Source organism: Drosophila rhopaloa, unplaced genomic scaffold (genome assembly GCF_018152115.1).
Source record: "Drosophila rhopaloa isolate 14029-0021.01 unplaced genomic scaffold, ASM1815211v1 contig_163, whole genome shotgun sequence".
In the NCBI taxonomy this organism is placed as follows: Eukaryota; Metazoa; Arthropoda; class Insecta; order Diptera; family Drosophilidae; genus Drosophila; species Drosophila rhopaloa.
The window spans coordinates 10,812,525-10,838,737 of NW_025335043.1; the positions used below are offsets into that span (position 1 = coordinate 10,812,525).

Genomic DNA, 26,213 nt, shown 5'->3' on the forward strand with positions numbered 1-26,213 from the left:
AATTCTATGAATAAAGGTTACAATTAACCATAGTTTTGAGATAAATATTTAAAACAGAAAATAAATTGTACTTACTTTTCCTAAAAGCTTTTTAAATAAAGCCATTACCATTATGTAAAACCAAATTTTCTATTTTAAATATAAAAGCTTGCTGAAATTTAGATGCTTTTCTATTATTTTACCTTTTTATGGGTAGAGGAAATTCATAGAATCTTAAAGTTTGGAAAAGAGATATAATAAAAAAGGGGAAAATTATAGAAAAACAAAATAATGAAATACAAAAACGACAAACTAATTTTATTCTGTAATCAAAATTGGTTAAATACTTTTTATATTTGCAATAGAGATTGAGATATATGTCCCAAGCCAATAGGTTCAATTTTGTAAGACTTAATAATAAGTAATTTCGCAGTGATTTCTTCGCCTTTGGATATCAATTCACGATGTCATCTCCAATGAAATATTTATGCAGGAAAGTGAGCCAGCCAGCCAACCGTCGACGATTTATGTCTGGGAATTACTTGATATGCAATGGCGATTCCAAATCGCAGACGGGCAGTGGCAGTTCAGTGCCGACCGAGCTGCAAGTGTGCGGGCATATGATATACTAGTAGAGTCGGACTATCCGGGGCCTTGACAATGGCAATGAGACCGTCGGACTCGTGTGTTGACATCGATTGACAAGGTGTTCGGAGGGTGGTGGCACCTTCAGGTCGAAGGCCACAATCACCACCACCACCACCTCTAGCATTACAACTACGGCAAACTTTTTTCCCAACGAGTTCGAGTTCAAGTCGGCAGGACAAAAAATAAAACGTGAATGTCGTTAAGTTGAGGTAACAGTAACCCACGTCCTTGCCACGGCAAGTTTCGTATGTGCAACAAGCAATCAGGCAGGTGTGGGGCTGGGAATCGGACCAGGTGTCCCTGTCTATATAGGTTTAAGAGTGGTCAGACTGTTGTGGCTGTGGGAACTAAAAAAGCAGTTGGGAACGGTCATTGGATGGGCACACAGAACTTGTGGCATCCTTGAGGCAATCAACGGAATTATAGAGAAAATGGGAAAAGTTTACGATCACTTTCACACATGGAAGTTAAATGTTTAAGCTGGACAAAGGAACCTCTGGCCAAAAGAGTAAATAAAAATATGATTTGTACATTCATAATTACATTTTTAGAAAGCACTAGTAAAATTGTAGAGACCATAAAACTACTTCAGAACTTTACCTTTCTTAAAAGTGGGTTCTTTTGAAAAAGTATATTGCAAGTGCGCAAGAAATATCAAATTCCAACCTAGTATTAAAAGAAAGCGTAAATTAGATTTTAATAAGCTTAAATACAGTAGTGTCGTATTATTAAAAGCAAAATGTGGTGGAAAATATAATATTTAATATCAAACATATAACCAAACTGAAATGGCTTCGTGTGCAAATACAATAAACTAATTAAAGCACGCTTTTAAAATAAATTCAAAAAGCGCACAAACAGGAAAAATCCATGTTCAGACAAGCAGCGTAAAATAAATCAAGGTTGCCCGCAATTTAGCAGCTATAAATTAATCAGGGGCATTATAAATTATTATAGTGCCATTTAAATGAAGCCGTAAACACTAAATTATCGCACTCTGGGGACAGTTGCCAGCACTTAAGATTGTCAACAACACCCATTAGCCAGTGATGCGATCCGCAAGGCAAACTCAATTCAAAGTAACGAATTGAATTGCTCAAACTAATTATTGGACTGACCCACGCAGCTGTGGCAACATTGGGGCTAGGGAGGGGGGTTTTGAGGGTTTTTGGGGGTTCCGGAGTGGATCCGGAATCGGGTCCGTGTCCGAGCGTCTGATTTATGCTTGCAGGCGTCGCAAAAGCATTCATCCATCCTGGCACCAACAGTATATCCTTCAACTTGACCACCATGAATGTTGGCATGGGAAGGCGTACTGTTCTTCATATTGCGGTTGCCATTCAGCTATATGTGTGTGTGTGTGTGTGTGTGTGAAATGTCCTTGTCAAACACTAATGGCGTCGTCGCCATTGCCTTTGTCCTTGCCAGCGTGTTAATGTGCGACAGTTTCCTGCTATGACGTTTCCTTCCAGCAAGCTGAAATCGAATTGAAAAGAAAGCATTTTAAAATTCCCTGCTTGTTTGCACGAGGTAAAGCAATTGAAATATGTTTCCGGCATGCCGTGAATTCGATCCGTCTCCTTTGGGCTAAAATGAATTGAAAGCCAGGACATCTTTCGGACTCGCATGAGGCCTCTGGGGTCAACAGAAATGCTGCATTCGAACTCCTGCACGACTGCTTGATTTATCAATTTCTCCGGCTCGATTTCTTTTTTTGCAGAATTTATGCCTGTGCAGTTTTCCATCGATTTTCGTCTTGCGCCACAACGGACTGGGGATGAAACACCAAACACATAAAACGGATTTGATATTAAAAAAATATGCAGGTAAAATTACGTACCGATATAAGAACGCTAGGGTGGTCTTATATAAGTTTAAGATATATAAGTTTTGATATTTTGGTTATACAAAAAACATATGTTAAAAAGTAATTTATATTTCTTTAAATTAATATATTTAAGTTATTTTTAGTTGTTAGAAAATTTTCTAAAAAGGGCAACTATTTCAGGTCCTTTAGGGGAAATTTCAAAATTAAAGTTGATATTATATTTTAAAAAATGCCTAGAGCTCCTGAGAATGAAATAAATAAATAACCAAAAAGAATTCTATAATTTTCCTCGCATGCATAAAAACTAAAAATAAATGAAACTTTTTATTTACTATTTGCAACACTGCGTATGCGTGATTGTTAAAAACCATTTGGTATTATTATTATTTTTAAATTTTGATTACAATGCGAGTGAGTCATAAACCACAGAACCGCTTTGTGGTTACCGAACCAGTTTGTTTCATTTTTAATTTGTACACCGTAGCTTCAAGAACAACACTGCGTATGAGTGATGTACTCTGCAGAAAGATAAGGATATTACAACGTGTGCTAGGGAAGCTTGACTATCTAGACCTCAAGAAGCTGCAGTATTTATATTGGCTTTCATTTTTTTTGTTGGCTAAAAGTCAACTGTTTCAGCCGAATTTGACAAAAAATCACAGGGCCACTCTAGGCACACATGTTGGCAATATGCTGGAAAAGGGTCGCGGGCACTGAACACCAAACACAGTACACCGTACACCAAATGGCACACAACGACAAACAATGGCAAACAATGGCTTCCAGCGACTGCGGCTTATCGGCAAATGCAACATGGCGGTGGCCAAGTCACGTCTCAGCCGCCCGTGAGTTGTTGTTATTGCACGGTAGTTGCCATTTGCTACCGGAAAACAACACACAAGCCTTTTTTTTAATACAGACACACTCACACCGCTGACATGCATACAAATTGCGAAATGAGGAACTCAAACAAGCGGCAAATGCCACAGTTTAAATTGAAAAAATAATGCGCGAATTTCTGCCAACAGCATCCAAGGTCGGATGGTCGAAATTGAGGCGCATAAAGAGATGTTGCATAGCCAACGCAAATATTTGGTGGCACCGCACGAAAATGTCAAAGGCAATTGCTCATGCCCGAAACAAAGCCACACGCGAGTGCGTAAATTAAATTACTCCGTCAAACGGGTATCTGTTGCGGTCAATTAATTTTCAATTACCAGCAAAGTGCCCAAATGCTTACGACTTTAAATCGGAAAAGCGTTCTACATTCAACGAAAGCTGCAAATGATTGAGTTATTGAATTATTCAGTTTTTTCGGCCTTAAAATAATCGCTGATTTAGGAATAAATCATGAGAAAGCAAAAACCATTGAGTAATAATTTAGACATTAGAAAATGTGGAATAAATTTATATGCAATTTAATTTATTTATATTAAATTTGAAATTAAAAAATACAATGCATACTAAATAAACCATTTTTTTATATCAAAATTATTAAACGTGAAACAAAAAACTCAATTAACAATTATAGCTTACAACATGTTTTTTGTTACGTTAAACGTTTCATGTTATGCCTTTTACCTCCATTTAAATAACATTAATAAACACCCACATACGCAAGTGCACTTCATGATACAAGCCAATTAACGCCTTTCATTTATTTAAGTAATTGTTATTTGGAAACCATTTATTTATTCAATTAAATGGAAAAAAGGTGAACCTCTCAAAATGGAACAGGAAAGTGCCGAGACTGAGTAATGAAACGGTAAAAAAATTTAAAAATGTACCACAAAGAAAATAAATATAGTCTACAATATATGTGACAAAAGGAATTTACGCATTAAATTTATATTTTAAATTTATTTAATAAATTCTTATTTCATTGAATTTAGTGTATTTTTTTTTGAATGAAGCGTTGTTTATTTAACATTTTAAACAGTATGCTGTTTTCAGGCTTTTTAAATTCATACTTTTAAGAGAAGAACCCATTATGTACACATATACACAATTTTTTGTGCAACCCATTGCAATGGGTTGATATTCCAATTATTAACCATACAAACACGGCTAATGAACACGCACATATACGAAAAATGAAGGTAGGAAGAAAGGCAATTAATCAATCCGCGTTTGCACATTGCAGAAACAAGAAAAAAGGCGCGAGCTGCGCCTGAAGCGATTCTGGCGCTCCCCAAAGACCACGTCCTCGGAGGACTCCACCGGCTATGAGAGTCCAACCAGGACGAAGGCGTCCAGCGCCGGCGGCAGCAGCGATGCCCAGAGATTTAACCACCTGCACTACACCAGCCTGTCGCAGGGATCGGGCACCTCGTCCTCGACGGGCGGAGCCACTGCGTCCGGAGCGGGGTCCACGGCGATTGGGCCGTCCGGCAACAACAAGCCCTCCTGCTCGCTGCCACTTCTGCAGGTGTGGCCCAGCCAGGTAGGCACTTGTCTCCCCATTTTTTGCTTTTCCTAACACACAGTTGGGGAAATAACAATTTGTTCTCCCTGTGTATACCAGTAAAAAAAAAGTTGAAAAGAAAATGTAGACCAATATATGTGTTTTGGGGAAAAAGCAACCGCAACAGTTTTCAAAATTGGGGCTTTTTAGTTTTACGTTCTCTTTTATTTTTTTTTTGAACCACTCGTAAGCGAGTTGTTTTTATGCTGTGGCCAGTTGTGCGTTTTTGCGTTAACTTGTTTCTCCGACTCTCTATTTCTTCCCACTACACCAACACCACCAAACTCCTCCAAACACCACCAAACACCACCAAACATCACCAAACACCACCACCCGCCTCAAATACATACATATCCTTCTGTGTGTGCGTTGCGTGTTTGGTTCGGTTATGGTTATGGTTTTTGGTTATGGTTTTTGGATTTGGATTTGGTTTTGGCTTTGGTTGTGATTCTGGTTCGGTTTTGATTGCTGGTCTGTTGTGGTAGCCGCTCCTGCGCCAGGAGGGCTTCGTTCAGTTGCGACGTAACAGCGGCCCCGAGGGCCAGCGGGTATGGTTCCATCCAGTTCCTCCTCTTTTTCCAGCCTCTCTAGTCTGCTCCACTTCTTTTCTCTACTCTCTATCTCATGTATATGCTACTCGTAACTCCTAACTAGAATTTTTGCATGCCTCGATTAACAATTTGAATAAAAAATAAAAAACAACCGCCTCCAACGAGCGCTAAACTTTTTTGACTACTAACTGTATAAATCTGACCACAGTACCCAATCTTGTTGAGGTTATTTTTGTGTATTCTACACGTGTTTTTACCTAGAACTCGTTTTTCATGTAATTTATTGGGAATTTTGTTCGATTAAAATATTTATTATTTTTTCATGCACAATTTTTGGCAAACGTTGGTCGACAATTGAGAAGGAAAATTTATTGAATTTGGCTGAAACGCTGGCAATTTGTTTACTTTTTGCGCTTGTACATGTTATGAAACAAATATGCAATCATTGATGGAAATTTCACTAACGAAACTTGGCGAGCAACCTGTTTAATTAACACATTTAATGTTTTAGTTCTCATGTTGGTATTCTAACAATTTTGCATTAAATTACAAATCTAAAACTATTTAATTGGAAACTCAAGAAGCTTTAAGTACTACAAAATTAGTTTTAAACTCTAAACTCTTTAAATTTAAAGCAACATCTTAAGTTTAAGCACAAATAATAGTTTGTTTAAAATCCTTAAGTAAACTTGTTGGATAAATTCTTATTAAATTACTTAGCAAAAGTTTTCTAATCTAAAATTGCATAAAGTTTTATATAAATATGAATAAATGGTAAATTATCACTATTTTATTACCTTGATTGCTTTTGAACTTTTCTTGTCGATCAGCACTTGCTCAAGCTAATCCAAAATCACCTTGTGTAAGTAAACCCCACGACACACCACCCCTGTACAAAATAATGCCAACCACTGTACCGAAATAAGTTTTTGAACCACCTAACTAACCAAGTCACCACTGAGAAATACCCACTCCCCCCGAAAAGCAGCGATTCCCACACTGCACTTGAGAAACCAGCTTAAAAACCCCCGAATCCCATTGATCCCCCGAAAATGATGTCCTTAGAAATGTAGCCTATCTTATATGTGATCTGGACTCTTGCAGGATTCGCCGCGTGGGGAGGCGGATGGGCAGTCCTTTGTGTTCCCCGCCATCGTGGAGACGAGTGTCAGCAGTCCGATAGCTTTGGAGGTGGCCAGTGGCAGTGGGAGTATTGGGAGCACCAACCTGAGTCTGAATGCCAGGCGGAGCACGAACCACCTCAGCCTGTCCACGGATCGGCGCAGCTCCCTGTACTGTGATACCCTGCACGCCGGTGACTCTGGCATCGATTCGGTGCAGGCCTCGCCCTCGCCGAACGCCTTCATCGCTCCGCCGGGGGTTCACACCCTGCCGCTGGGCCAGACTGGAGGTGGATCCTGCCATGTGTCGCCCACCAGCACGCCCACCCAGGGATCGCCGAATCTGTCCCTCGGGCGGAGGGGCATGCGGAATAGCATTTGTGTGGTGCCGAGTGGCAATGGGCGGAGGAAATCGAGTGCCCTCCTCCATCCGGATCATGCCAGACTCTTTGCCCTGCGGATGAAGCATGCGGCTGCGTTGGAACGGGCACAAACCTCCCCCGATCAGACCTCCATCGAGGATGCCAACGAGTTTCATGACAATGGATTGCCCACCAATCTGCGGCTGTGCTCGGCCTCCTCATCGACGACGTCGTCGCTGACATCCGTGGCCGCGGTCAGCCTGGGCGGTGCCGGTGGGGGGGGCGGCGGCGGAGGTGGTGGGGGCAGCTCGGGGGCAGGCGGTGCCACCAATACCACCTGCGGCTCATCCTCCGGCTCCGCCTACGCTGTGGGCGCGGCGGGCGTCCAGCAGCGCGTCTCCGATCCCTGGCTGCAGCCGCAATCCGACCGGGAGCGGGACTCCAGGCACGACGGCAGGCGCAGATCCTCCACCATGACGGCGCGGTACTCCCTGTTCGATGCCTTGGACCTGGAGTACGTGCTCTTGAGGGCCGCTGCCCGGGGTTCCGTGGGTCCGTACAGCCTCAGCGAGTCGATACACAAGCTCACCTTCACCCAATCCCTGGCATTTCCGGCTCTGGCCCGGGGTTTGGCCACCAAGCGGAGGAGATCTGCGACGCACACCAGCTCCCGGCCACTGAATCCCCATGAGTCGGGATTGAACACCTGCGCCAAGGTGGTCACCGCCGTCGTCCTGGTGGCCCTGTCCTTTATGGTATTCCTCATCGTCTACAAGTTCGTGAGGACGTGAGGTTTGCTCCTGGCCCCGTCGCCAGAGCTCCCAGTCACATATCAGGCCAACTACGGAGCGGAGGAGGGGTCCTCACTGTCCCCATCGTCCTCCATCATCTCATCGGCGGGCCGCAGTCTGGGCAAGCACATGGCGGGGTTCAGGAGCAAGTTGGGTCGGCGCCAGGAAGGCGACTTCGAGTGATCGTTAAGCAAACGCTAGAACAGGCATTGAGAAAACTGGTCGGCAACATTTGTACTATTCGAGATGGTAGCCATATATGTTTTTCCATTAAAGCAGAACCCTTTATAACAATATTAACATTTTAAAACCGATTTTGAACTAGTTTTAAAAAATTTTTTGATAAACAATTAAATTTTAAAGATATTTCATATAATTCATTTAAATGAATTTCTGTTTAGATTTCTCTTAGTTTCTTATTTAGGCAAAAATAAATAAACAATAAAAAGTTATCCAAATAATTAAATAAGCAAAATAATAAAAAAAAATTAATACAATTTAAGTACATAGATTTGTTTTTAATTCTAATTACAACTTAGTTTCAAAATATAATACTGTTCATTTCAATATTTAATTAATTAACCAGAAGAATACATATAAATCCTTTTTTTTTATTATCGGTAACATAATACAAATATAATTTAAAGAAATTGAATAGAATAGCATTGGGGTTTTCAGTTCTCACTTTTCCCCCTAAACATATAAAATAGAATTTAAAACGTCTTAGTTTCAAAATTTAAAATCTTTTGAAAAAATATCCCTTTTCAATACCATGAATGTTTTGCAAATAGTTGCTGACCAGTGAAATTTTGTGATAAACTATCAATGAAAGCAAATTTTCCACAAAAGAAAACCAACACAGTTACACAAAAATGTGAAACAAAAATGTAAGTTAATGGATTAACAAATTAAAGGCTTAAACATTTAGTAAAAACAGCTTCAAGAGCCTTGCCAGAGTTTCATCAAATTTATAATATACTTATGAATAATAATATTTTTTATAAATATAAAAAATCGCTGCTCGCATTTCCTAGGCTCCTATTAAGCAAAGATTTTTGGATTAAAACTCAGAATCCAGTTTCATTGTTTGCGGTTGAAGTGCCTAACTAATTTTAAAATAATTACAAATTATATTAATATTCAGCTTACTTATGTTCTATTCTTAAAAACGAATTTAGAAATTGGGAGCTGCTTTGAAAACGAAACTGTTTATGCGCTGCAGTAGTCCAGATAAATTATCCTGTAGATAAACATTTTTTAGGGGGATATATATTGGTAATCGGAATTTTGAGGACTTGTGATGATGGACATTAAGTTTAGCATTTTATTTTTGATAACAATACATTTTTATTTTTATATTAAACTTTTTACTGTTTAAACGCAAATTAAATAATGAAAAGTTATGTTTATGTTTTTTTCAATTATGTTTTTCTTGTTTTATATTATTGGTGCATGGAAGCTTCTAAGTCAATTAAATATATAAAACCAATTTGATATTTAATTACTCTTATTAACCAATGCTTAAACCATCTGCTCTTGCATTAAAATTCCTCACAAGCCCCAGAACACCATTTTAGTGTTGAATAATTGGCATTAGTTGTAAGGATCAGGAATATTGGCAGACGATTATAGAGCCGACAAACAAGAAATATTTGTACTGAGTTGCTAGCTGACTAGATCTTGGCGGAATGATATGGTATATATGGAAATCCAGGCATATTAAATTATCATATTTATGGTAGATATATATAGTTATACAAGCAAATAGATATGTATATGTATACATGCATTATATATATATGTGTATGGGTGTTTATAAATGTATACCTAAGCGGCTTAAATGTGACAAAGCACTTGCTGAAATACCAATACAAACTCTCTACTCTTAACTTGCTGCCTTACTTTCCTCTAGTGAAAATAGTTGAAACAAAACAACAAGATCGATGAACAAAGTCCCGACTTACAAATTCTTCATAAATTGCTGCCTTACTTTCCTATACGAACAAAAATGAAAATCGAACAAAAACCTTTTGAAAGTATCCTCTTTATCTCTCAGAGCTTTTTTCCTATTTCCTCTATGAGCTTGGCCTACCAATGAACCTAAAAATATGCAAATACAAAAAAAGGAAACATTTTATATAGAGTAAAAAAATATATACTAAATGTAATGTTAAATAATTGATATTAATATTAAAGCTGGCTAAAGTATAAACATTTTGTTGCATAAATATAAGTTATTCCTTCCTCTCCTTTTTGCATAAATAATTTCTACATTTGTCGATGGCATTCATCAATATTTATGCATAGTTTTACGACCTTCTCTTTTTACGTTACGATTGGTGTGCAGCCAACTATGGTTAAATAAAAAAATGCATATTAAATGTGACACAAACAGAAATGAGAAGAAAATGAAAAACCAACTGTAACTGAAGTAAGTTGAAACGTGCAACAATAAAAACGAAGAAATTTTCAAATAAACCATTCCATTTGTCTTTCTTTTTTCTTTTACGATTTTTCCATGGTACGAGGGAAAATTAAATTGGAAATGTAACATTTTCACTATCGCATTTAAGTCTCCTTTTTCCTCGGGCTTCCGGGACTTGCCAAAAACTAATTGAGAGTGACGTGGCAAAGGAGAATCGAAGCTAATGAAAATAATGATTATTTATGGACAGCTTCGATTTTCAGCAGAAAAAGGTGGAATATGCTTGGGAGCATAAATGCTGATAATGGAAACGAATTAAGGATTTAAAATTAAAGCTACAGGAACATACCTCGAAATATTAAAGAACTTAAAGAACTTAAATAGTATTCAAAAGTGTTAAAGAAAAATAAATGAGGAGTTCTTGAAATCAATGGTCAATAAATACGCACATTAGGCAAAACTATTTTCTTTGCATTCGGTAAAAAAATCGGTAAGGCAATTAAATGCATGAGCTAAATGAAAAATTTATTATTATGACTAATTGATGCATGAATATTAATTATTTTCAGACATAAATAAATGGACATTTAATTCTTTTCGTAAAAATAATTTCACCATTTTAATTTTCGAATAATTTTAATTGAGGTAATCGAAGCTTTTAATTGCACTCATTAAAATATGTATAATAAGAAATAATTGATTACTTTGATATACGAATATTCCTTCATTTGATACCAACAGTGTAAATCATTTATTTGCTTTTTAAAATAATTTCACCATTTTAATTGAAGCAAGCGAAGTTTTTAGTTGCACTCATTAAAATATGAATATTAAGAAATAATTGATTACATTTATAAAACGACTAAACTAAAGCTTTAAATGCCAGAAAAATAAGCAAAAGTCTTTAATAATTTATGACTATTTCGTGTTTTGGTTTATACACCCTAATGAAAAGCAATTGCTGCCATTATCATTGCAACAGCCCGTAAAAAAGATATTTTGGTTAAATATTAACCGAGCATATTAGTTTATGTGCATTCATTAAATAATCATGTTTGTGAACCACTAATAATTGAATTGTCAGTAAACTGGCATCCGTGCACATTTGCGTAATCGATTTAACGCAGATTGATGAGGCAGAAGAACCTTACAAATTGCAGGAAACAAGTTGTCTGGGAACTTTGCCCAGTTGAAAATTGCTACCCCCAAATCTCCATTTTCCCGTTTAGCAAAGCAATCACAGTTGGTATTCGGAAAATTCGTAAAGTTCTCTGGGCTTTGTGATAAATCGTTCTTTCGTTGGTTGTCTTTCGGGCAAGTTGCTAATCTAAATAATTAAGCAAACTCAATTTGATTTGCCAGCGCATGTATGTTTGCACACACATGTTGGGTAAGTAACACCCACATTTCTGTCTGTGTGTGTGTAGCCAACTAAATTATCCATAAAGGGCAAAGCAAACTCGGCTGCCAGATGAAATGGAATGAAAACACTGAGTGAAAGCAAGCCAAAGGACATTTGGCACAGATTGCCTGAACTAGGCCAGAACATTTGACGAAAGCCCGGCCGGATTAAAGGCGCTGGGGAAGAATCCATTGCCATACATATATACTATACACATGCGGTGTTATTGGAGGTCTGGTGTATAATTAAGCACGCAAACCGCAGAGAAACAAAAATAAAAGACCCATAAACGGAATCAGTGGCTGTGGACGGGACCATAACAGGGGTAAATACAATTGTCAGGACCTTCGATTCCTGCTGGTCCGGATATTCATACATATGTATAGCATATTGCGTATACGCAGTGTGTGACCAGTGGGGAACGAATGCGTAACAATTGCCCAAATAATTGAAATGAAATTTTAAACGACTCACTGCATTCGAAACGGTCCCACATGATGACTTCCAATTTCAAGCCTCCACTTTTGGTTGCATTAAAAACATTTCAGCAGCTTTTACTCAAGATCACAGAGAAAAAATCATTTTACAAATTGCACAAATATTTTCAAGTGAAAATCTTTTTTATTATTAAACAAATGTTAAACGAGAAATTCTTAAATGTACAATTTTATTTAAACAAATTCCCCCAAGGTTGTAATGGGTAAAACTGCAAAGAAAGAAGATTGAAAATTTCATTTAACTTTTAAAGAGAAATATTGTGATTTCTGGAAGATGCTTCAACAATAAATATGTGAGTGTAAAATACATATATTTACTATAATGAAAACCATTTTTATTTGTGTATTGCTGCTGCCGTCTGTGTTGTATTTGTACCTTTTGATACGCCTGGGCCGTATATTTTTAGCCCTCAAGGTTGCCAGAACATCGGATGCTCATGCGGATGTGGATGATTTGAAAAGTGGTAGGCAACAGTTAGCAGGTGGGTGGTGGGTGGTGGGGTCGTATATGGCGCTGGTGCAGGGAGAGGGTTAAGCACACACGAGCCGCCGCCTTGAGAGCCACCGCAAATGCACCTGTTTTATTTTACTTTTTTTCTCTGCCTTTGTGTTTAAACTTGTTGCAAATGCGAGTTGTAGCTGCAGCGAGCATCTGTCGAGGCCTTGCCTCTGACTGGGGGTGTCCTTGGGTGGGGTTTTAGGCGACCTCGGGCAGAAATTGAAAATTTTGTCGGCCTGCTAAGCGCTGCACATGAGCAATATTTTTGGCCTTTTTTTTCGGGGGAACGGCATGGTCGAAAGGAGTTTCGGGTCGGAAGTTGAAAGCTGGAGGCTGGACTAAGAACTAGGCATAAATGCATGCAATCAAAAAAGGAAATTATATGTGCATACATTTTCCTCGTATCCTGGCTGTAATTCATGATTTCTTAAAAACTCTAGACAGTTCACAAAATACTTTTGCTGCATTTCTAGAAGTTAATTAGTTGGGTTAATTTGGTTGACAAATCAATTCCGAAATGAAACTATGCAAATTGGTATTTTTTTCAGAAAGACTAACATAAAATATGGTTCAAGACATAAAAATGTTGTATTTATTTATATGTTTAATGAATATATTGATTGTAAGTTGAGATAAAATTATCAAAACAAACAAATAATCAAACATAAAAGGTATATTATGAATATAAATTGTTTTAACAATAATATCTGTATATCTAACTTAATTTATTGGAGCTTTTAGTTTAGAAACTAAGGTGCGGCAGAAATTTTACTACGTATTGCTTAGAATTTATTCAGCCTTAAATTATTGAAAACAAGCCTAAGCGAATTTTCTTAGCCTTCGCAAAAAGGTCAAACTAAATTAGATTTAAATTTTAAATTACGCACACGATGAAAGTAATTTGCCTACAAATTTTGCAAATGATGATCCGCCAAATTGGATGAGGGAGGCATTTTGTGTGGATTTGAAAGCCGGCAAATGAAGGTGGGGGAAATGGGGCTTTTATAGCAAGATAAGACCTTCTGTGCCAAAGCCTTGCGCAGACCTTTTGCATTTCAATTAAAAATGATTAAAGATACACAAGAAAAGGTTAAAAGGCGCGCATGCAGCACAATAACTTCCAAGGGAAAAGAAAAACAAGCAACTGGAAAAAGTAGTAGAAGCCGAGCTGGGAAACTGTCACACACACGCGAACAAACAAATAAACAGTAAAGATTTTTCCCGCTATATATGTATGAATATATATCTTATTTTTGTGGTAACATATTTTATGCAAACGTAGGCCGATTTGCTAAAGGCAAAAATGAGGGCCCGCAACCATGGAAATTAGTTTTGCTGACTGCAAAGGGAAAGAAAACAAATGCGGATACATTTTTTTTACGATCCGAGCCGGAAACTTGAAACTTCAGTGCAGCAGCAAGCAAAAGGACAAGGAAGGAACCCAAAGAAAAGCGCGTGCAGTGAGTTTTCCATTCCCTCGACACAATTGGAAAAGGCATCAAAGAGTGAAGAGGGGCGAGGGAAAAGAAAAGCGACACAGTGTCTGGATGTCGACGCATGTTGCTGGCTCGTTACATCCTTTTCCTTCGTTTTTGTTGCCTTTTAACAATTCTTTTATGATTTCCTTAATAAAGCTAACACTGTAGCTTGACAAAATAATATAAGACCTTTAATGCGTCTGAAAATGAAAAATAATTTTTATTTTAAATGTTATGAAATCGGCAATGCTTTAATAATATTGTATTTTAAAAAATATGGCCACCATTTTTATCTCTGGGCAAGAAAAACAAATTAAAAACATCATTTTATTTTATATGTATTATAAAAACAGTTGTTTTATTAATTTTTATAAAAGTATATTTTATATTTTTCTCTCTGTACCAGTAAAAACACAAACAGCAGCCGAAAAGTCTGCAATTTCAATTCGACAGCATATGTACATATGTCTCCCTGTCATTTTTCCAATTTCCCTCCCCTTGCGCCCTTGGCTAATGTGTTTTTTTGCTTTGCGCTTTCTTTTAATGAATTTTAAATTTAATATTTGCTCCTAAACTGGCAGCTAAATAAGCACTTTGCCGGGCATAACTATTTGCAAATAAATGGAGATTTCCCCGACACCGAGTTCGTCCTGCGACTGACAGCTAATTGAGCCCAACCTGCTCCTTGCGGGCTATTTTACGGCCCCAAGGAACTCGCACAAAAGCCGCACGAACACACCTGAGCCTGAAACTGAAGCTTAACCTGAAATCGGGGCTGAGTCCCAGTCGCAGGACCCCACTGTCCGCCCACTCTCGTAAGACAATTATGAAATGCGTTTTTTATAGTCCTATTATTGCCCGGGTCCTGGGATGTTTCGGAGGACAACGGCACACAATCGGGCTTTGTTATATGGCCAAGATCGCTTTGTCTTGGCTCGCCGTTGATTAAATTTTATACGTGCAAACAGCTTGTATTACAAAGTCCCTTTTTTCCTTTATAGTAAAACAACAAATTTTCCGCTTGTTGAAGTGATTAAATTTTAACAGTTCGACAAAGGGAAATTACCACCAAACAGCCTGGGCACCGAGATTCATAACAATACAAATTAAAAAATGAAAGCCAACAAAAAATTAATTTTTTTGACTCCTTTTTCAACTTTTTTTTGTTCTAACTAAGCCAAAGTACGACACCCAGCTAAAAGAATGACAGTTTTGAATAGCTGAGGACCTAAACTATCAATTCCAGGTTGCTTTGGAAAAAATTTTTTTTTCCGATTTTTGCATTTTTTATAAGGGGTAACACTATCAATTTTTGCAAAAATTGGTCAGAAATAAAAAATTTTAGGCAAAAAGGCCAAACGATTGGAAATTTTATAACGAATTCAACGAGGTATGGCATTCTAACATTTGACCATTTTTTCCGACAGTTTTCATCAAAAAACTATTTTAAAGTAAATATTTTCGGTCTTTTGGCCATAAAAAACATTTTTTAATGGTTTTTTATACCCTTGCAGAGGGTATTATAATTTTGGTCAAAAGTGTGCAACGCAGTGAAGGAGACATCTCCGACCCTATAAAGTATATATATTCTTGATCAGGATCACCTCCTGAGTTGATATAGCCATGTCCGTCTGTCCGTCTGTCCGTCTGTCTGTCCGTCTGTCCGTCTGTCCGTCTGTCTGTTTCTACGCAAACTAGTCTCTCAGTTTTGAAGCTATCGAGTTGAAACTTTGCACACAGCCTTCTTTCCTTTGCACGCAGTACATGTGTCGGAACGGCCGGGATCGGCCGACTATATCTTATAGCTGCCATATAACTGATTGATCGGAAATGCCATAACTTTGGTGTTTGTAAAGTTAGGAAGTTGGAATTTTCTATGAGTTTTATATTTGGCCAATCAATCCGACCTACCAAATTTCATAAGGATCGGCCGACTATATCTTATAGCTGCCATATAACTGATTGATCGGAAATGCCATAACTTGGGTGTTTGTAAAGTTAGGAAGTTGAGATTTTCTATCGGTTTTATATTTGGCCAATCAATCCGACCTACCAAATTTCATAAGGATCGGCCGACTATATCCTATAGCTACCATATAACTGAACGATTGAAAATGCCATAACTTTGGTGTTTTTAAAGTTAGGAAGTTGGGATTTTTTATGAGTATTAAGAATGGATCATATGAATAATTTTGGAGAATATAATTTACAGAGTATTCTGCAAGGGTATATCAACTTCGGCTCCGCCCGAAGTTAGCTTTCCTTTCTTGTTTGTATTAACTTAGCTAAAATATGGCGCACAACCAACCTTATTATCTGGAAAATGTTCTAAGCTTTAAAATTAGGAGGCCCTAGTTAACCCTAATTAAAAACAAAAAGACAACATACAAATTTGGGGTTATCATGGCATTCTAAGAGGTTATCTCAATTAAAATATCTTTCGACTTAATAAAATAAAAAACAATCTTATTTAGTATCTGTATTCAAATAATTTCAAATTTGAAATTAACGTTATCCAAATACGACAGCCACGACATTGACAACCCTAAAGCTCCTGACTATTGCCCTTGCGATAGTTGTTATTTTAAGCCAACCCCATAAACGGTCACACTCCTTGGCGGCTTCATTTTTACCAAAAATAATTTAACACAAATTAAGATAAATATGCAAAACGAACCGGAAGAACAGACTTTCCAACTCCAGGCACTTGAGATACGCGAACCGGATGTCAATTTCGATCCCAAGAAACCACCAGAATCCGGAGAAGAGTATTTAATGCACATGTTGTACGAAAGAAAACGGTGTCCTGCGGTGGTGACCAAAAGATCGTCTAAAATCAGGGATAATGCAGGAAATAACACTTTTGAGATGATGGATAATGTAAGTATAGGATGCATTTTATATGACAGTTAGAAATAAAATGCGTTCTATATATTATAGCCCGCTCTGCCGCCTTTTAAGTGCCTGCTGCCCACGCCCGAATGGCGGGATGAACAGGTGAAATCCTTCCAAGCAGCTCGCTCCCAGGTATTGATCCTTCGCCGGGAGCTAGTTAACCACAACTACGATCAGTCTGCGGAGCCACCGTTAACCTCGGATCAGGAGAAGTGGCAGGAGTTCTGCCGAAATCAACAGCCGCTCCTGAGCACACTACTCCATTTAACCCAAAGCGATTTGGAGCACCTGCTCGAAATGCTGAGCAAATGGCTGCAGGTCAAGGATCACGATACCGACCTCCTCCAGGATGTCTGGCTTGCCCGCTGGCTTTATGCCACCTTGGTTTGTCTGCATCTCCCGCTAGAACCTCATGTGTTCAGCACCCTTCGATATATCGCCCGATCCTCCATCCATTTGAGGAATCAATTAAAAGCGGAGGAAGTGCAGCGAGCAGCGCCCTATAATCTACTGCTAACCCTAATTGTTCATGTCTTTGCCCAGAGTGATTTTAAGGAGTATATTTAAGGTATTGATTTCGTGATTTAGTAAACCCTAATGTAAGGACAAACTGACTGTACAAATTGATAGATTAAGCCAACAAGCTATTCTGGTAATTATGCTTAAATCTTTCGAGCCCAGCAATGTTAAAAACAATTTTTGTATTCTCAATTTTTCAAAATTAAATATAAAGTGAAAAATGCTGACATACTTTATTTAAGAATAATTGAAACAATCATCTTTAATTTAGTCCACTTGTAAAATAATATAATCTCTAAAAATGTTCCATTATAATATTATACGAATTCATTAAACTATTTTTTATGTCATCAAAAATACTAATCAAATTCAAACTTCCAGATTCTTGGTTTTCTAAAGTAAGTAATTGACCAACCAATTCTTGTCTTTGAACTTTATAATTATTTTTAAATTTATTTAATAAGCAGGAAACATGCGTCTGTATGCTTGGCAAATGTCACAACTGTTGTGATGATCGTCCAACGAATTACTACAGCTGGACAAATGGCTGCACTGCGTCAGCGAGGAACTCTGACTGATACTACTTAACTGCGTTGTGCTCGAACAGGTGGACAGACGTCGCTCCTGTTGTTTCTGGTGCTCCGGCGAGGCTCCTCTCCATCCCGCGTAACTCGTACTTGGACAACAATTGGATTTCCTGCCATGACACACAGTTTGCTGCTTTCGAGGCTGGTCCAAATGACTTAGACAACGGCTCTCAAAATGACGGTTGGTCGGAGGAGCCGGTTCCTCTCTGAACCCGGAACAACTGCAGACCTTCTTTCGATCCTGCGTGGTCAATTGCGCGGAGAGCTCCACTTTGGGTGCCAGGATTCCGGGAAAAGCAGGAGTAGCCTTCATCAAAAGCTGGACATTGGAGCTGTGTGCACAGCTCAATCGAGGAATCGTGGGCTGCATCACATCCGAGAGATTTCCAACGAAGTAGGCCAATCTCCGACCATTCTGCCAGACGGTTATCTCCAATTGTTCAGCTTTCAGTAGCTCGTGCATGTCCTCCAGGCATCCCACACTCTTGAAATAGCCCTCCATCGTGAATTGATCGTGGCACAGCATCGGAAATCGCGGCTCCATCGCTCCCGTTCGAAAGTAGTAGCCTAAGGTCTTGACGGTTGCCTCCAAAAATCCGTGGGAACAGAGCCAAACGCCTGGACAGGTGAGCTGAAAGTGAAAATGGCCTTTGAGCTTAGGTAATACCACCGATTCCACCACCAACCGCATGGAGTTGCAAGTCTAACTTCACATAGAATCTTTTGTGTGACATTTTTTTGGCTGATTTCAAGTGAAAGTCTATGTGACTGCCGGAAAGGAGCCAACTTGACTGGCGGGGATTGAGGATTGGGGGTGAAAGCGCGTGGTTCTTTGTTATGGAGCCACTGGTTGCCGGGGCAGCGGTTAAAAGTGAATTTCAAAGTCGATTACTTGTCGATAACCGAAGGAAGTAGTATTATGAAGGTAGTATTATTAAGGGAACGTTTTAAGCATTTTTCAATTGCTTACCATTTTACGCTAGTATTTCAGCCAAACAAACAATATAAAAAAAATATTTATAAATCATACTAAACCAATATTATGCAAAAACAAAAGTTTGTTTTAAATTTAAAACTGTTACAGTAAAGCATGTTTAACTCAAATACCGGTTTTGTTTGCAGCTCAATTTTGGCTTATCTTTTTTAGCTCAGGTTCAAGAAAACTCCAAAATCAGATCAAAAATTATCGTACAATATAAAAAACAATAGTCGATTTAAAATGTAAAGATAATGCTAGTCCGTGAGAATCATTTATTTTCCCTTCACAGCGAAATAATGATAAAGCAACAGATGTTTTCATGAGGTCGATAGTATATTTGCTCTTCACTAGTCTCAAGAACAAAACAAATCAAACTAGGACGATGTCATCAGCAATTACTGAAATACCGGTACATTTGCCAAAGCTTTTGGCATTGTTTAAAACAGTAGTGCCAAAACTGTCTAACAACAAATATAAGGGACAGTATGGACGAATTGGCGTAATCGGTGGTTCTTTGGAATACACCGGGGCACCGTACTTCGCAGCCATAACTTCCATTAGAGTTGGGGCTGACTTGGCTCATGTGTTTTGCCATTCAAAAGCATCCTCAATTATCAAGTCATATAGTCCCGATCTAATCGTTCATCCAGTACTGGATTCCGAAGACGCAGTAGAAAAGATAACGCCGTGGTTGGATCGGCTTCATGTAATTGTAAGTACATATTTACAATTGAAATAGAAACATACCTCTATTATTCTAAAAAAAATTTGAATTATTAAAAAAAAATATATCTTTAAAGGTTATTGGTCCTGGATTGGGTCGCGAACCGAGCATTTTAAAAACTGCCTCAAACATATTAAAGCTTTGCTTGAGTGTTCAAAAACCAGTTGTTATAGACGCCGATGGACTTTTTCTACTTAACGATAACTTTGAATTGATTTGTGGACAGCGGAATGTTATACTGACGCCAAATGTCATGGAATTCCGAAGACTATTTGGAGATGATAGCAATGCTGCTCGTCAAAAGATGGCCCTTCTCGGAGATGGAGTTGTGGTCCTTGAAAAAGGAGCTAATGACAAGATTCATATTCCCCACTGCAACGAAGTTCACACAATGCCATTAGGGGGTTCCGGTCGTAGATGCGGAGGTCAAGGCGACTTGCTAAGCGGTTCTTTAGCCACCTTTTTTTATTGGTCCTTACAGTCAAATGAACCCAATCCTGCTTATATTGCCGCAGGTGCCTCAAGCTATTTTGTGAAGAGACTAAACTCAGCTGCGTTTCAAAAGTTTGGGCGTAGCTTGCTGGCAAGTGATATGGTAAATGAAATAGCGTCCATATTTAATAAGGAATTCGAAAATAGCGACTCTTAAGTCTGAACTAAAATATATCTTAAAAATAGTATATTAATCGGGTTGAGCATCAAAAATATAAAATATAACCATTTACAGGAAAAATCCCATTTCAATAGATTTTCTTTTGTATCACTTAAAAACATCTGTTAATGGCATTACTGAATTAATTGAGAAAAGCATTTCGTAACTTTTAAACGAGTTTTTACAGATGTTTGGTTTTGATTATTTCGGTAAGGAACTTTTTAAGGGAACAAAACTATTGCTGTTACTGTCTTGTAACTATTCATAATAACTTTGTTAGAAGAAATAAATATATAAAATAAAAAAGGGCCAAAGTAAAAATAAACATTTGATTTTGTTTTATTTAAATGTTTGGTGATACTTTAAAAATATGATTTTAACTAAAAAAAAAACTAAAATTAGCAAACATATTGGCGAATAAAATGCCATTGCCGCAGATCTGTTAACTGGTGGGTGTTTCACAGCACTGCTTTCTTATCGCAAGCGGCATTTCCACGTCAGGTTTATTATTGTTTTGCAAATTATCAGACAGTGGAAATGCGATTCAAGGGATATACTATTATTCTGCTACTTCTGGGCCTCCTCCAATTAGCACGAGGGGATTCACCCGAAGAGGAGCAGGGAGTTCGCTATGCAAATCGCTGTGAGGCCTGCAAAATCCTGGCCGCCGAATTGGAGGCGCGTCTTGGAGAAACCGGGAAGTCGCACGACGTGATCGAGATTGGCTATTCCGTGGATGATGTGAAGCCCAAGAAGCGCACCGAATACCGTAGGAGTGAGCTGCGACTGCTGGAATCTCTGGAGAACGTTTGTGAGCGAGTTCTGGAGTACAATCTGCACAAGGAGCGCTCGGATAGCACTAGGTTCGCCAAGGGAATGTCGCAGACCTTCCAAACCCTCCATGGTCTGGTGGACAAGGGTGTCAAGGTTGATCTTGGAATACCCTACGAACTGTGGGACAAGCCACCAGTGGAAGTCACCCAAATGAAGACACAGTGCGAAAATTTACTGGAGGAGTACGAGGAAACCATTAGCGATTGGTACTTCAAGCACCAGGATAAGAAGTCCCTAAGAAAACACCTCTGCGAAGACAATGTCCTCAAGATAAAAGCCGAAAGGGAATGTCTCAAGGAGCAACTTGCTCTGCCCGATGCGAAAAAATCCAAAAAACAACAAAAAGCCAAAGGCGATAAGGAGGAGCTTTGAGTACTCGTTCCCTGATCAAATTCCATATCGTAAAAAGTAGGTTATATTAAAATAATTTAGTTTTCTAGCTCTGATCAAAGCATATTTGAAAACTAAATTAATTTAATTTAACTTCTTGAACTTTGCTTGAAATGGAAAACACGATATACTTGTATTACCTATAGAATCAAAGCAAAAAGTGTATAATTAGTTTAGGTAAACTCACTGTTTCTCAATTTTATCTGTAAAACTTCCACAAGGACTGAGCCACAAAATGTTACTGAAAGTTTTGCCTGGGGACATTGGCTTATTGATTTCGGCCAAGAATTGGGGTCGACAATTAAAAGTTGACTGCCCTCAATGAGGTGGCCTGCCAGACCTCCAACCCCCACGGTCAGAAAAACCAGGTGTTACCACCTAACTATATTTGTAAATGAGATTTCAAGCATTTCCCAGGAACATCTGGCATCGCATCAAAGAGTTTTTTTTTTATGCCTGTAAAAAATTAGTATTTACTTTAAAATATAATAAACGTTTGTATTATCATATTTTTCTATGGTTTTTTCTTGGTCGATTTTTACATTTCTCAAAATGTTTGATGAACTAGTTTTGAAATAAATTTCATTTAAACGATCAATTTTTAAACGTAAATTAAAATAAAGATTCAATATTTTGTAAACAATTATTTTCTTTTATATGCTTTAAATAAAAAACGTGTCCTCAATTGTCTGTAATAAATACGTTGCGTATATTTAAAAGTAAAAAATATTGTTATATTCGTAATTGGATTTTCCATCTTTGAGTTACTACTGTGATCTCCTATCGCATGATTTCAATTCATTGTAAAATCATATACCAATTGGAGATGGCGGGTGCAAAAACCCCTAGATATACATAAATAAGCTTAGAGCTTCATCACATCCCATGGATCGTCCATATAGTGCAGGATGGCTTTCTCATGCAGTCTGTCTCCAAAAACTTCCCGTAGCAGCCGTAAAACGCGTTCCTCGATAAATGCCACCTGATCCTGAGGGCAATAATCGTCCTGAGCGGAATGGGCCATTGTTATTGCCACTGGTGGAACTGGTAGTCGCTCTAAAAATCTCTTAAAGTTCGCAAAGTACGTCTCCAACTCTTCGGCGGTGCTGATGTGGTGGGCCAAGCCGTTATTGTCGGTGGTGCTGCCCGAATCGAAGATCAAATGCCAGTCGATTTCGTCATCCGGATACTTTTCCTGCAGCTGCTCAGCAAGTCGTACAATTTTGGCATACACTTCGGGAGTAACCACACTCTCATCTGGTTTCTCCAGACCCTCAAAATTGCGCTCCTCCTCCAAATGCCAGAAAATCGTCCTCAGTGCATCCAACTGCATCTTTCTCCTGTCCGCTGTGGCCAAATAATCGGCTATTGAAGCAGTACCCGACTTTTTAACGTTCTCCACACTTTCGAAGTGAAAGATCTCCTTCAGCTGATTGTAGCAATCAGCATCCTTGTAGATCTCTAAAAAGGGATTGGAGGTGCTGAAGAAATCCAGGTCTATATCCAGTACAAATCCCTTGGCATCTTTCTCTGTTAAAAATTCATTTGGATTGAGGCTATCGTTGTCTGCATCGTGAACTTGAAGCTCCACGCTCTTAACTTCCTGAAGATCTTCGGTTGTGCAGTAGTTGCCATCGGCAATGAAGTAGTCCAGCGGACAGTCTACGCCAATTCGGTCGTCCTTTTGGCCAACTTTGAAGTCATGCCTGCCATTGGGCAGCTGCTGGCACCACGAATTCTTAAGCCATACCACCCGGTTGAAATGACCTAGGCGAAAGAAAAATAACCATTATTAGTTGAGCTTTTGGACTAGATAAAAATAAACTATATTAAATGCTTGGGATTGGGTACTCTTTTACATCTTATTAATTTGAGTTTAATCTTTGAGATTTCATTTTAATTTAAAGATTTTTTGTTTTAAAACTAACTTAACATTTCAAATATTTTCAATAAAATCCAATTATAAGAAGTTATAATATGTATGGATCCCTGAGTTTTCTAGAGGATTACTGACCTGCATATAGAGTGGGCATAATCCAGTTTTCGATGCTCAATTCGTTGAGCATGGTGTCCTTTTCGTAGGCCGAACTGGCGGCAATGTGTCGCGGTATAACCAGATCCGGATGGGAATCGAAGTGCACGAGGGTGTTGTTCGCCAGGGGAAGATGACGGGTTGCGAAGCAGCGATAGACGAACTCCAGGACATCATTATGATAGTCAACGATGAAAACGGGGATGCGTTGGAAGTTCCTTGGACTATTTTTGGTGGGATTTTGGGGGGTTTCTCGGGCTGGGATTAGTAGAGGAATCTCCTCCTCGTCGTCGTCATCCAAATCTTCGCTGTCCTCGCTCTCCTCGTCGTCCTCCGGATTCTCCTCGAGGTTGGTCTCCGAATTCTCCTCTTTTTCGTCTGCAGTCTTTTGTCTCTTTGTTGGCGGCGCCCCCTCGCCATCCGCCCCATCCACCACCCCCTCGCCCACTTTCGGCACCCATTTCTTCGCACTTTCGGGACTTTCACTTTGCGATAGCTTTTTCAGGACCGCCGCAGCGCTCTCCTTATCCAGCATATCCGATTCCATTTTCCCTGGGGTATCTGGTTTTATACGCCCTAATTTTTAGCACACCTTTCGATTACTTTCGCAATAAGCAGACTTTATTTCTTTTGTATTTAATTTTTATTGGGGTCTTTGACCACTAACAGCTGTTTGACAGTGTGACCAAATTGCGCGAGGCATATCAAGGTTTGAAACCAATTTTAAGTATGGTTACCTTTAAGCTATCGATACCTTTATAATACTATCGATAATTGTGACCGCCTAATTTAAATGTTGTGTTGTCAATACTCGGTACTTTTGGTAGTTACAAAAGATTAAACCAACTTATACCATATGAAATTCTTCTTGACTACATTATTGTTGAAATATTTTCTGGAATTTAAAGAAAATATATAAACCAAAAATTTAAAATGTTTAAAAATCGTTACTTATATTTGTCAATTATAGCACTTTTTCTTAGAAAATGAAGTTGGGGCTTAAAAATAAAATTTTATTGGCAAATATTTGGAAAAGGATTGATAACTTATCAAAATAAATGGCACATTTAAAATTTTTAATTTAAAAAAAAAAACAACGATAACGTTTTTTCAAAAATTGTGAGATAAGTAGATGCCGTAGAGTCTCATTTTTAAATAAGGCCCATGAAATAAAAATTTTAATTTTAACTTTCAAGTTCTTAAGCGCAATTTTTCGAAGAGCAGTTCATTAATTAAACAGCACTTTATAAACTCAGCCCACACACAAGCTCTTTACAATCCGCAATCCACACATCTCACACTCCCCGCCCACCGGCCACCCACATTTCAAGGTTACTTCACATTTGGAGACTTCACGTCCAATCAATATTCCGTGTGTATCCGAAGCTCGGACGCTTGGCATAATGCGATTGCCATTGAGATGGGGACCGAGAAGAGGTGGCTCTCAAAGATACAGCTTTTAGCCCGCAAAAAGCTGGCCCAGCGTTTCGCCCACGCTTCGCAGAAGCTTTTCATTCATAAGTTTTTATTATATATACAATTTTTTTTTTCATTGGACTTTTTGCAGCGGGGAATTGGACGCCCACATGGCTGATTGGAATGCGTAAAATGCTGGCACAGTGTGTATCTGTGAGTTGGCCGCTGTAACTTTGTATCTGTGGGTTTGTATCTTGTATCTCTGGCTGCCTTTTTCTTGCCTTTTTGCAGCTGGTGGAAATGAATGGCGGCTTGGCGGTCTGGAAAAACGTCGACTGCGCTGCTCGGGCGTTGGCGTGCAATATTTCCGCCGTCGACCGTTATCAAAAATATAACAGTATATATACATTTGCGGGTGTCCCTCGCACAAAGTACATACAGCAGCACTCTTCTTTTATTACCATTTTTTGTTTGGCCAAGTTATTGCGTGGGCCGCGACACCCTCAATGGCAGTCCCAATGCCCTCTGCTCGCCGTAATTCCCAGTTCCTCATTGTCATGATTAAATCCGTACTAGCTTGATTACCAGCTTAATCAATCGGCCTATTCTTAAAATCTTTTTTTAACAGCTTATTAATAGGCCAATTTTATAAATAGGCCATGTTAAATTCGATTCAAACTTTACATTCATAAACATAATTATAGACATTAATAATTAACACCATTAATTTACTTTTTAAATATAATGTATATATTTGTTAAGGCCAAACTTATTTGGGTTGGTTGTTTAGTACGACCATGTATTACTATGTATTTTTTAAGCTTAACCAAAAAAATTAAGATTTCTTCTTATTGAAAATCATTATTAATCATTAGTAAATTACAAAATGTATATCATACTTAATAAAAATATAGCAATATCAATTATTTCTAAAATCGTTTCTTTCATTGGGCTTTTCTCTAAAACTATTACCTTTTTTGTGTATCTCAAAAACATAAATTTATAATTTTATTACTTTTATTAATAATCCATAATAAGGACTAAACAATAATAACATTTGACTTAAAAATAAAAACAAAATATTATTCATTCTAAGGGAATACAGAAGCAAAAAAATGGAAACAAATCGAAGTCAAATTA

At 38.3% G+C, this 26,213-nt stretch overlaps 6 protein-coding genes across 6 annotated transcripts in view; 4 read left to right on the top strand and 2 right to left on the bottom strand.

Moving 5' to 3' along the window:
- LOC108043391 (protein lingerer) overlaps positions 1-8,206 on the top strand; it is a 28,456-nt gene extending 20,250 nt beyond the window's left edge. The window contains 3 exon segments of the mRNA XM_044458063.1: positions 2,348-2,453; positions 4,599-4,898; positions 6,575-8,206. Of these exon segments, the coding sequence (XP_044313998.1) occupies positions 2,448-2,453; positions 4,599-4,898; positions 6,575-7,927 (1,659 nt within the window). The 5' untranslated portion in view covers positions 2,348-2,447 and the 3' untranslated portion in view covers positions 7,928-8,206.
- Positions 8,207-16,633: 8,427 nt separating this feature from the next.
- On the top strand, positions 16,634-17,706 carry LOC108048386 (protein Gemin2). The gene is made up of 2 exons (XM_017128987.2): positions 16,634-16,925; positions 16,986-17,706. Exons 1-2 carry the CDS (start codon positions 16,710-16,712, stop codon positions 17,505-17,507), a joined length of 738 nt encoding a protein of 245 aa, XP_016984476.2. The 5' UTR covers positions 16,634-16,709; the 3' UTR covers positions 17,508-17,706.
- A 192-nt stretch (positions 17,707-17,898) lies between these two features.
- Positions 17,899-18,847, bottom strand: LOC108048385. Its single transcript, XM_017128986.2, has 2 exons — positions 18,733-18,847; positions 17,899-18,677 (listed from the first exon to the last, which is right to left on the bottom strand). Exons 1-2 carry the CDS (start codon positions 18,778-18,780, stop codon positions 17,916-17,918), a joined length of 810 nt encoding a protein of 269 aa, XP_016984475.2. The 5' UTR covers positions 18,781-18,847; the 3' UTR covers positions 17,899-17,915.
- A 503-nt stretch (positions 18,848-19,350) lies between these two features.
- LOC108048384 (ATP-dependent (S)-NAD(P)H-hydrate dehydratase) lies at positions 19,351-20,482 on the top strand. The gene is made up of 2 exons (XM_017128984.2): positions 19,351-19,737; positions 19,826-20,482. The coding sequence occupies exons 1-2, from the start codon at positions 19,408-19,410 to the stop codon at positions 20,396-20,398; spliced, it is 903 nt and encodes a 300-aa protein (XP_016984473.2). The 5' UTR covers positions 19,351-19,407; the 3' UTR covers positions 20,399-20,482.
- A 380-nt stretch (positions 20,483-20,862) lies between these two features.
- LOC108048383 (protein canopy 4) lies at positions 20,863-22,134 on the top strand. The gene has a single exon (XM_017128983.2). The coding sequence runs from the start codon at positions 20,939-20,941 to the stop codon at positions 21,605-21,607; it is 669 nt and encodes a 222-aa protein (XP_016984472.1). The 5' UTR covers positions 20,863-20,938; the 3' UTR covers positions 21,608-22,134.
- Positions 22,135-22,315: 181 nt separating this feature from the next.
- Positions 22,316-24,325, bottom strand: LOC108040607 (UPF0489 protein C5orf22 homolog). The gene is made up of 2 exons (XM_017118133.2): positions 23,640-24,325; positions 22,316-23,392 (listed from the first exon to the last, which is right to left on the bottom strand). The coding sequence occupies exons 1-2, from the start codon at positions 24,202-24,204 to the stop codon at positions 22,491-22,493; spliced, it is 1,467 nt and encodes a 488-aa protein (XP_016973622.2). The 5' UTR covers positions 24,205-24,325; the 3' UTR covers positions 22,316-22,490.
- Between the last annotated feature and the right edge of the window lie 1,888 nt (positions 24,326-26,213).